The sequence below is a fragment of the Thunnus albacares genome, chromosome 16 (assembly GCF_914725855.1).
Source record: "Thunnus albacares chromosome 16, fThuAlb1.1, whole genome shotgun sequence".
Lineage (NCBI taxonomy): Eukaryota > Metazoa > Chordata > Actinopteri > Scombriformes > Scombridae > Thunnus > Thunnus albacares.
In genome coordinates, this window is record NC_058121.1 from 10,815,248 (window position 1) to 10,827,663 (window position 12,416).

The 12,416-nt window shown below is 39.7% G+C and overlaps 1 protein-coding gene across 3 annotated transcripts in view; it reads left to right on the top strand.

Annotated features, from left to right (window-relative positions):
* The window catches only part of LOC122999719 (glutamate receptor ionotropic, kainate 2-like), a 74,491-nt gene that overhangs the window by 32,938 nt on the left and 29,137 nt on the right, over positions 1–12,416 (top strand). For all 3 annotated transcript variants that reach the window (XM_044376891.1, XM_044376889.1, XM_044376890.1), the window contains one exon: positions 1,003–1,176. In XM_044376891.1, the coding sequence (XP_044232826.1) occupies positions 1,003–1,176 (174 nt within the window). The remainder of the gene's footprint in view (positions 1–1,002; positions 1,177–12,416) is intronic.

A 12,416-nucleotide genomic window follows, 5' to 3' on the forward strand; every position in this document is an offset into this window, starting at 1 on the left:
CTGTTGCTCCGTCAACTGTGTTGTTGCGTCCCAGAGACATCTGCCTGGTGAGATGCCAGACATGCTGTATGCAGGACAATCGGATTGTCCTTTCACTTCCACATGATAGATGGCAGTCCACCAAAATCCTGCCTGTAACCTTGAAAGACTTGCCTTAATCAAGGCTACTGCCTCAGCATGAGATGAAATAACTCCTGAAATACCTTCACCAGCACTCTTCTGCTCTCATGCCTTTTGCTTAAAGGATATAGCCGGTGATTTTCTGTGGCTTTCTTATTGTGAACCAATTTCATGTGCAGAGCCAAATCAACGTGTTCCTCCTTAGAAGTTTTGTGTGGTTATGCAAAGCCTGATATATCTTATTCTTCTTTGATGTAGAGTTCCGTTGCTGTCCAAAAACTATGAAAAACACATCAATGAGCCACACCATTGCACAAGGTGACATGTTCCTTCATCACAGAGTTTGGGTATGGTAGTTTGCTTAGAAACTAGCTTATTGTGCTACATATCACAGCCTCTTGACTTTATACTGAAGTTCTTTACAATATACAATGTAGTACAAAGTCAAGGGGTTGTGATATGTAGCACAACAAGCTAGCGAAGCTCTGTAATGGCACCATGTTCTTGCATATGCGCAGTGGCCTTACCGGGAACTGCTCTCCAGAGACTGAAAGTGTGATCGCTGTCTTTGGAGCCATGTCATACAGTGCAACGGTGTGGTTCATTGACATGTTTTTAACAGTTTTAGAACAACGGAGGAGATACAGTATATCAGGCTTTGGATACACACACAATACTTGTAAGTAGATCAATTAATTGTTGGTTTGGTTCTGCACATGAGATTAGTTGACAATAAGAAAAATATAGAAAAAACACCAGCCATATCCTTTAACCTGCCCTTCAAATGACAACTTCAGATTATTAAAGACAGATTAGACATGTTACAAACTGAGCAGTGTGCAACCAAAGATTCTAACTAGACTTTCATGTTTATGCTTTCAGGACCTTTTCGCCCTGGACATGGAGCCGTATCGTTACAGTGGAGTCAACATGACCGGGTTCCGCATCCTCAACACAGAAAACTCTCAGGTGTCGTCAATCATCGAGAAGTGGTCAATGGAGCGGCTACAAGCCCCACCCAAACCTGACTCAGGCCTGCTGGATGGATTCATGACGGTAGGCTTAAACCTTTTACGCTGCTTACATAATGCGTATGTTGTGCTGTTCATGCAAAAACATGCTTATAGCTGTACTTCATTCCTGTATATCCAAGTGACCAAATCAATTGAAAGCTATACATAATGTAACAGCACCGTTGGGGATTTTATGCTGCAGGCACTTGAGTGCATAAACAATGATCTTTATGAAGCTATGTGACAGTAGATTAAACAAATCAATGTTGTGATGTATTTAGAGAAGAATGAGTGAGCACCAGTTGTCAATCACAAGTTCCGTGGTGCAGGGCTTCTGGGGTGGGCATGGGAACAGCATGAACGTCCTCTGTGTGGAGCTTTTGGGATGGTGCTCCTGGGTCTAAATGCTCAGTAATGAGCTGGTGTGAATGGTAATAGCCGTTTATCTGCCCTCCTGCCTCTCACAACTCTCCTCTGGGAGCGGGGCCAAAATATGACAATCTGTCAGTGTTCATGCAGAGAGAGGGAGCAAATTGGATGGAAATTATGGCCTTGGTTTTTTAGGATGCCATCCAAAAAAGCGTGGGATAAGGTGATTTGAAAGTGAAAAAGTGAATGGAGCTCGTCATGGACATTCAAGGTCCCTCTCTGGGTCTGCTGTTGTAAACAGTCAATTTACTCCACCTCCCTCACAACACCTTCCTTGCAGACAAACACCTTTTTTTCCCCCCTCTTTCAGCTGGTCTTTCTTTTCTCTTGGAAGATTTGGCAGGAGACCCAGAATAAGAAAACTGAGATATCTAATGAAATAAGTGTCTTTACATCAAAGACTTAAAGGGAATGGAGTTTGAAAATAGCAATTTCCAGGCCTGGAGAAGCTTTGGAAAAAAATAAATAAACCCAGAAAATTTTTGAAGTCATGGAAATTTGCTTCACAAATACCCGTACAAAAGAGTATATGTGGTTCAGTTAAGATTGAAAGAGAAAAATCTATATTGGTTAAACAATACTTTAATGGTTGGGGAGATCTGTTACGTACGTCACTTGACATTATGTTGTTCTCTGTGTGGGTAATGTCAGACTCAGACCTGAGTTGCAGCTTGTACTTTGACGAGATGTAAATTTGTACGAGGCAGGGAAATGCTGATTTAATAATGTCTGATTTCACATGGACAAGTATAAAGCATGGCTTGAGAAAGACCAGGACCCGGGATGTGCAAAATGTGGACTGTTGTTGTAAAGCGTTCAACATTTCGAACATGGGAGAGGCAGCGCTAGCTAGCCATCCTAAAGGAGCTAAGCACCAGGCTGCTGCTGCTGCGCATTAATTAACTCTCAACCCCATCACTGGCTTCTTCACCCCGGTGACAAACCTGACACTCGCTTCCAGCTGCAGTGATTCCCTCTCATCCACCATCAAACAAGCGACCATTTTGGGTGTTGTGTCCAGAAACGAAGCCCTTACTGCAGAGGTACTGTGGCCGCTAAAGGTGGCTAATTCTCACTATTCCTACAAGTCTCGTGAAGACAAATGCCAGGTTCTTCGGGTACTTTTGGACTGGCTCTTTATTTTAGGAAACGGTCTTTGTCCAAAGTATCAAAGCAAAGATTGTATAATGCCATGTTATTTGATGAAAGCCTGAACCACTATTTACAGGCTAAACAGATAGACTTGCATGTCTGGCTATGAGACGAGCCTGAGATGAAGACTAAATACATCAGCTCAGAGTTTATGGGCCATTCATCAGCTGATATTGCTGAGAAAATCAAGGACTTGCTCTCAGAGATCAGAATCCTGAATCTCGTCCAAATCTCAATGGGTGGGCCGAACATGAATTGGAAGGTGTTCGAAATACTCCAGAAGCAAGTGCAGAATGATGTGGGGAAGTGACTAATCAATATCTGTTCGTTCGGGTTGCACATACTGCACAATGCATTCAGAGATGGAGGTAAATCAACCAGATGGGAAGTTGGACACAGACTTTCTAGCCTGTACTGGCTGTTCTAGTATTGTCCTGCCTGTCATGTAGCACACCCAGGCTTAAGTTTTGCAAGCACCGGTGGATTGAGAATGTCAATGTGTCAGAAAGAGGATTGCTGCTCTGGCCGCATACCAAACACTACATCGAGATCAGGGTTTTCCCTACCATTATAAGATTTAGGAGTAGCGCCTAAGTGTTTTTTCACAGCACCTTAGCCGAATTAACAGAAAAAAAACTATGCTGAGAGTTCTCTACCACATTTTGGCGTCATTTATGGTTGCGCTAGCTTTTCTGTCCTCTCATCTACTCTCTGTGTCAGAGTTTGACCGAGGGCAGGGTTCAACTCCTCTACACACACACACACAGGCAGCAGCAGAGAGGCTGCAGTGGAGAAAGTGAACCAGGGAAAGATAACATTTTACTCAAGTTGATGACAATGCAACACTTGTTACTGCAAGTGCAATAAAACCTTGCAGTCTCATCCACTGCTAATAGGCTATGTTTTACACAACCACAGCGCACTGGCTAGGCTGTTAGACAGCTAATTGTTATGAACAAGCTAAGATGAAAGCTGTCCGTATTTAGCCTAAATGTCTAGCTTAGTTTGTAACGTAGCGTTACATTAAAGCTAGTCAAATTCTTGTAAACTTAGTTACTGGCTAAGAAAGCTACTCCTTCTCTCCACCAATGGTACCTGTGGCAAGCCGTTTTAACATTTAATTGAACCACACTCCTATCTGTAATTACATTTTAGATATCCATAATAGCATTTCTCCTAGTCAAAATTTTTTTCTCACTAGCCATAATGGTAATTAAAGATACCCACATTAACATTCTTACTGGTAGAAATTGTATTTCAAGATATCTACAACTTTGATTGTACTAGAAAGTGGATTCTCACAAGGAAAAACTCTCATTTCAGATATCTTCAATCCAATTGTTACTAATCATAATTTTAATTTCAGATATCCAAAATGAAAAACCATTCCGGATATCCATAATGTAATTTTGAATATCGAAAAATACATTTTGACTAATAAAAATGTCATCTTGGATATGTACAACTGCAATTTGACAGTTAATTGTTAACTTAATTGTGGACATCTATATAAATATTGTGAATATCCATAGTTGTAATTCTTCCTATCCAGAATGCAGTTTTAGATATCTGAAATTGTAAGTGCTGTAGAATCAACGTAGCGGGTGACTTACTGTGAGTTGGGCAGTGCTTGGTTTTGGCTCATCTGTTTTCAAAATGGCGGCTATGTCAAAAACTTTCATATATTACAGCTAAACAGAATAGGCAATGCAGTCACAGAATCTTGATTCAAATTTGATCAGCACTGCCTAGTTTGACAATTTGATCTGAGATCATCACTCAGTCATGTGCACGCAGCATTCGCCCGGCCCTGCTGCGGTCCCGCCAAAAATCATCTCTTGACTTCAGGACATGTGTAGTGTGATATCTAGTGACCACACTTGGCGGGCTTTTTATTTCTTCACTGACAGCAAATGCTGACTTCACTTATGACTAGTAACAATTGGATTGTAGATATCTGAAATGAGACTTTTTCCTAGTAAGAATTCTATTGCAGATATCCAGAACGTTCATTCTAGATATCAAAAATGTAACTGTGGATATCTGAAATTAAAAGCCCAATACACATGAATGGCAAAGTGACGTCATTTGTCCTAGGAAGAATGACGTTGCAGATATCTGAAATGACAATTGTGGATAGGAAGAATGTCATTGTGGATATCTGAAATGCTCATTTTGACTTGGAGGAATTGAATTACGGGTATCTGCAATATATATCCAGTCTAGCTATTAAATGTTAAAACGGCTTGCCATAGGTACCTGCAGGCAGTGAATCACATCAGCAGAAGAGGACAGGAGGACTGACTGATACTGACTGATGTCTGTGTTCTTCATTCTTTCTAAACTTCACTCAGTATTTTGATGTCAGGAATATTATTTATTTTACTGACATTTTAGATTTGTTTCCAGTGAGATATCATTGAGTGTATATAGTGATTTTGCTGTGGTAAACATTACTGTTGATTCTCTAGAAACAATATTTAGTTATATTTAAAATATAAATCAATTCTAATCCTGTTCTAGATTTATTCTTTTTTTTTTTTAATAATTTAAAAAACCCAATTCTTTAGTAATGAAAAAGAACCAGTAAGAGTATTGGTAAAGAAGCAAACTGATAAGAGTGTGGAACAGATAAAGATACAATCCTAATGATACCCATCCCTACAGCTGGATAATAGCTACACCCTGACTATAAATGTAGCTATTAGCCAACCTGTGTTTTTTTTATAAATATTGTAATGATAATAGTCCAAAATTGAAAATGAAAATTGAAAATGCAGTGTTTTTAGTCAAATTTTCATGGGGGAGGACACCCAGACCTCCCAAACAAATGACCTCTCACACCTCACCGTAACCACGGCACCTAAGCCCACCAGAAACCTAGGGAAAACCCTGGAGATGGTTGGGAGAGGTGAACTACCCAATCCAAAAGTGAAGTCATTTGAGAAGGTGAAGATCCGCTGTGCTGATGCTCTCTTCACAGTGAAAGTGAGGATACAGCAGTGCAAGAGAAATCAATCCTGGTGAGGGTATTGGCTTTGCAGCAGAAGCCAAACTGAACCAACTCAGGTCTTCCAAAAACATTTCAGAGAGGCTGAAGATGGACTACAAGAAACTCTTGATCACATACTCTTGATCACACTCCTTGAGAAGTTGCTGACGAAGGCTCCAGCGCATCATACATAAGTGAGAAGCATGCAGTGCCTCGACCCAAGACGCATGGCTGGATCTAAGGAGCTGTGAGTAAGTCAAATAAAAAGAATGTTGCACATACTTGTTGAAGCTAAACACATAGATGAGGCACTGTGTGATATATCAGAGAGTTTAGGGAGTTTTGTGATTCGGCTACTCTTCAGGCTAAATTCAGGGAATTTCACCCCAAAACAGATCAAGTGGACACCCTGCTGTATGAGACAATGTGGACAAAACCATAATTTTCCAGAGTGTGGGATGTGGTGAAGATTCTATTTGTCTTGTCTCATGGACACGCCAGTGTGGAGAGAGGATTTTCCATTAACAAAGAATTGACTGTGAAGAATCAAAAGGAGAGGTCTCTGGTGGTTCAGAGACTCATTGTTGACCATGTCAGATCTGTTGGGGGCATAACCAAGAGACCAAGAGATCACAGAAGAGCTGCTCCTTTCAGCTGCAGGAGCCAGGCTACTTGGATGAAGAGGAGAGAAAGAAACAACAGCAAGCTGTTGACTTGAAGAGGAAGGCCCTCACATATGAGCTAGATGATGAAAAAGAAGACGGCTAGGATGGAGGCTGGTATTTGTGCCCTTGAGAAATGAACAGATGAATACACTGAGAAAGCAGATCTACAAGCAAACTGACCTTCATCACCAAATCCAACAGCTTCTGCTGAACCACAAAAGAAAAGAAAGCCTCTCTGCTGAAGATTGAAAAGCATATTGATGAAAAGCTTGCAGAAATGAAAAAATGAACTGTGAGTGGATTGTTTTTGGGGGATTCAAACAGGGAAGGTTATCTTCTGTTAATGCTCAATTAGGTTATTAATGAATAGGAGGCATAGTTGGTTTAAAATCTTCTTAGTTACAAAATCTTATATTCCCAAAGACAGTTTATCTCCAACACTGCTGCCCTCTGAAGTTAATGTCAGTGTTACTGGACACTTTTATTTACTTATTTATTTTTCAAACAACGTTGCCTCTCTGTCATTTATCTTAATTAGGGCTATACAATGAGGTTATCAGGGTTTGACACATTTTATTCTATAAACATCTCACCGGTGTGTCAGTGTTACTTAAATAAATGTATATTTTGTATCAAACCACATAGCTTGTCATTAATTTTAATTCGGATATACTGTGGTAAATCTTGATGTGGATTTTTATTCTTATTTTTCATGTATATACAGATGTTTCAGAGAATGTATGGTCATGAAAATTTGCCTCAAAGACATAGAAAAGTCATGGAAATGTAGTGGTAAAGATGTATATGAACCTTCAGTCACAACCTTAATTCACTCTTCAAAAAGATCAAAAATGAAAACACATCAAATCAGGTATAGAAATCCTTTTGTTTATTATTTTCCTAAATAAAGCCACATACATATATCACTTCACTGCAACGTCTGGACAGAAATACACAGCAAATACTGCTGTAAATATAGAAATATCATATTTCATTTCCCTCAAGAAACAGTATGTGTGTCATTGTGTTTAACACTTGTGTGTGCAAAAACAAGCAAAACTGTTATGTATGCAAAAAAGATTAATGCAATGCACAAAGAGGTTAAATCACTTGATTTTCCCCCCCCTCCACCGGAAATGAATGGATATTAGTAGAGAATGTTGAATTGATTAATTAGCATTGCATGAATCATTTTGTCAGATCCTATACTACATATTGACGTATCTCAGTGGACTAGAACCAGTGTTAAATAATAAATAATACGTCCAAAGGCTCAAGCAAGCTTGGCAAAGTACTTCATTAGAGTGCACTATTTATAAATCTCGGCTCTGATGTATTTTATTCTTTAAAGTGTTCCACCCTTAGAGGATTTCTTATAATGGGTGAATGAAGAGATAGGAGCATGAATATAAAAATATTGTCATTTTAATGGTATAATAAAGGCATTGTGGAGAAACTGTTTTGCTGGTGATTAAAAAATAGCCTGTATCTACATTTAGACATGTTAGAATTCAAATAATATTTGGTTTTTCTGCAACTCAAATGTGTTTATTTATTTGTCAGACATTTATGCTACAGCGCTCTGGGCTGAAGAGCCACCTTGTAGGGTATCATTAAATTAAAGCGAGAGAGGGATGCAGCAGCCTGCGTGTGACTTTCCACCCCTGACCCTCCCTCCAGCCCTTTATTTCCTCTCTCTCATACCTTGTTCTTATTCTCTGCAACACAGAATCCTTGCTATGCTCCGGGCTTGTTTGTGCTTGGTGACCAGGCAACAGTTGAGTAGCGATGGTTACCAGGACAACGCTGTCCATGTCACCTTGCTATTTCATGAAGGATTGATTGACTGAGATGGGGGGAGGAGGAGGAGGAGGAGGGAGGGGAAGGTGACATGGCGGCGGCAGGAGGGGGGTTGATGAGGAGCAAGAGGAAAAAGAGAACGGGCAGGAAAGATGGGGGTGGGGATGTTACAAGCGTCGAGAGGAACATGCAGTGTTTTCTCACGCCACTAGGCTCGCATTAATGCAGGGTGGTGTATAATCACGGTGACATTCGGTGCCTTGGGTGAGGCCAAGTGTTGTCTCAGGGAAGGATGCATAATGAGAAGTCACTCCTCGGCCCAGGCAGGCTCGCAGCCACAAACCCACTCAGCCTCTGCCTCTTAACTCTGTTTGTCAGAGGTATCTCTGACACAAAGGGATGCATAATAAGAGCAGGGATTCAAATTAGTCCAGTTCATTTGAGTGTTGCCGTGCAAGTGCGGGTAATTTCGTCCGTTTGTGTCGACTCTTTAACCAAACCCCAAGAGAAACAGAAATTGTTGTCACCCTCCATCCTCAGGTGAATTAACAGTTAAAGACCTACAAGCTATAGATAGACAGTAAGGTAGACAGGCAGACAGATAGATGTTGTATCTAATCTAATTATTTTATTGTCACATCTCTGTATAATTATTGCCTACAGCTAATAAGATATTTGGTTTTAATGCTTTGTTGCAATTTGGATTCTTTAAAATCCCCATTCACTGAGCTAAGTATAAACTTGGCTTTAATTGAGAGGGAAAATAACAGCTTCCCAGTTGTATACCTCACTTACGCTTTAGGCCTAGATATTTTTTACATCTGCATCATTTCATTTATGTCTACATTTCATTGAGCTATAATTATAACAACAGAGGGCTGGGTGTTCTCCAGTGTCATTGACGCAATTGGAAATTCTGGTGTAATAGTTCATAATAATGACTCTTTCATTAATACAGAAAAGTTGTTTAAATAATATGTATGACATGATGAGGCTGCTCCTTTAGTTCACATGGGACACTGTAAAAAGCATGTTAGAGTAACACAGGGTAAATACATTGGAAATACAATAAGTACACAAAGATACTTAAGATACTTCCAAGCTACTTCAAATGTGACAATTGTTTTTTCCTTTCCAACAGCAGCTATTGTTAATATATCCTTGAGCAAGACACTTACCTTTGAATCAGCAAGAGAACATGCATGTTCAGCAAACTGCCCCAGGATATTGCAAATAATTGCTAATGACAGTGATTTAAAAAAAAAACATTAGTCCCTAACATAGAACTGTAAATTGCTTTTTGTCCTCCCCCTAAAAGGCTCTATAGTCATAAAAACAATGTGTTCAGCTGCACATAGTACACAAGGAAAGCTAGTTTTGGTGACATACAGATGATAAAGGAAGTAAAAGTTGAGTTTCTTTTCCTCAAGGTTTTCAGTATGGTATATTAATGATATTAATGGTCTGCATGTATTTTCATTCTGTAACTGCCTCCCTATGTATTTAAAGTTCATTTGTATAGGGACAAGAATATAGTATGAACTAGTTTGCGATGCCAGTCCCTAGATGGGCCTTTCAAATATATACTCAACAATAAAAAACATATGGAAATGCACAAAACTTAACAATACATATATATACAGTACATAAAAGCACAAAACTCAACAATACAATACATACAAAATAGCGCAAGACACAAACAATGCTCAAATACAAACAATTTACAAATAATAATACAATAAAACTATTATAAAATGACAAGCATCACTCATGGCTACATGACTGATCCCTCTTTAAAAACTCTTTCAATTTGAGTTTAAACTGATATCAGTCATGATCCGTACAGAAGTTATTAATTGCAGGGTCCGCCTTTCCCCCACGAGATACAAATTGCGTACACATGCAGAAGGGATTCACAGGAAATGATTAATGCACATACCGTGCACCATTTCACCAAATTTGCGATCAATTTCCTCTCCTGTTAATTATGACATATTTCACTAATCAAAACAAAGCCCATACCTGCAATCTGTGCCTGAGCATGTGAAAAACCTGTAGGACTCGCAGATTTATCTGCAATTTGTAAGTGACCATTATTTGTGCAACGCTGCCACCATTTGCAGTCGGTGTGTGAGAGGTGCTTGCAAATTGCTTTTGTGAAACGGGCACCTGAGTGTTATTCTGGGGATAAAATTGGAAGTGTGCATTTTACATCATGTGAATGACAATTTAGTTGGCTTCATCATTATACTTCTATATTAAAACAACACGACACAATGAATCCTCTCAGCCCTAGTTCTTTGGTTGCACTGTAAACACATACATGAATTACTCTTCTTTCATTTTTCTGACAGAATAGCCACTCCAAGTGTGCTTGCTGCCCCAGTGTGGTTGTTACATGTGTCCTTTCAAACTGATACCTGTATTATTAAAACATACTTGTTGTTACCATCAGTAACTGCAGGTATTCCCTTGTCATCAGGACTGAAATCTTAGCAGAAGGGTTGACTTTTATTTCATTTAATTTTTTTTTAAACAAAGCGTACTATTAGTTGAATATACTTTTTTCAGTGTTAGCAACAATAAGAGATACTGTGTTGAGAGAGGGAGAGCAGGCTTGCAAAGAAATGTTCAGTACTGGGATGCAGAGACAGGAAGATGCAGAGAGAGGGGGAGAAAACCTGGAGAAAACAGATACCTCGCTGCATTAACGAGCATTGCTGGGAGCAGAGCGGGAGCCGCCCACACAGTAAGAGCAGGGCGGAGGAACCTGCAAGGTAACACTCTGGTTAGAAGGTGTTTAACCAGGCATGTTTACATACAAGTATGTGTTTGTACTGTACTGTATGTAAGTGTGAAACACACTGAGCACATACTGTAAGGTGTCTGATTCAATTCCCCACATTTGGTGGCGCCTCTGTAGGGGAGGACTTGGCTCTGGTTTGGCCTCTCGGGTTTGTGGTTGGGTAGCACATGGCTGCCTGGAATGTGACAATGGGAAGAGAATACAACACATGAATCCTTCTCCCTGTGAGCTTCATTCATACAATATTTCAACCAAATGAGGGTCCTCAGTCTGTTCCCCAGCCAGCATGATATTGAATAGAGGACATACGTTATACTGTAATTTTGCCTGATATGAGTCATAGCACAAATAGAATTTACTGGAAATTAGTTTCAGCATTTGGGGATACCATTTATTTGCTCAAAACTAACTTGAGTTTTTACCCTGCAGCTTAAATACGTTCTACACTGCACTGGATGTGCTCACAAGAAATATCCAAAGATAGTAATATTCTGCAGCCATAGCTGCATCGCCTGGCTGATACATCAGCACAGCCAATATTATCAGCCAGTGTTCACTTATCAAGTTTTACCAGCATATACGTCATGATAACTAACAACAAATTGCATTACAGAAATGCTAAAGATATGTTTGAGGTCATTTAGAAACAGAGTCACCATTACTGCCCCAGAGAGCGCAGACATAAAATGCCCCGCTTATTACATATCCTGGTCATAATGCTTTAATGACCAAATTAGATCATCCAAAAATGTGTAAAAGAATATTGATAGCAGATATACTTTATATACAAGAGATTTTCATCAGTACTGGACTCAAAAATCAATTATCCTCAAATCAGGTGTCATCGCAACCTCTCCAGTGCTTTGATAACACCTATTTTTTTGTGGCTACACAGAATATCATGTTGCTCGGATGTTATATTTGGTTAAAGGATGGACAGAGCTAACAGAATATCTCCTCACAGGTTCACAGGTTGGTTGCGTCCATTACAGCAATGTGATCTCCCTCCCTGTGATCACAGTTGGCAGAGGAGAGAGCCTTTTAAAGACAGCAACTGTGGAGAGCAGACACTCGGTGCCCTGTGCCGGGCACCACCAGCTGGGCTTGGCACAGCATCAACATTATTAGCACCAATGCTCCCTTGGTCCATAGAAGCCTTTTGTGAGTGAGAACAGGCAGAGGAAGAGAGAGATGGGGAGGTGGGATTTAAAAGAAAGATTTAGCTTTTTTTTCCATGATTTTGCTTCCTCTAAAATATGTTACTTTAATGTCTCATTTATCAATTTACATGTTAATGAGCTAAGCTAAAAGACAAATTTAGACAGAGGAAAAGACAAACAATAGAATATGTTAAAAAGTCAAAACACTACCAAACAGATTCCCTAACAATATCCACCTACAAGTCACGCAACATCCACATGTGCACATGCACACTAGAC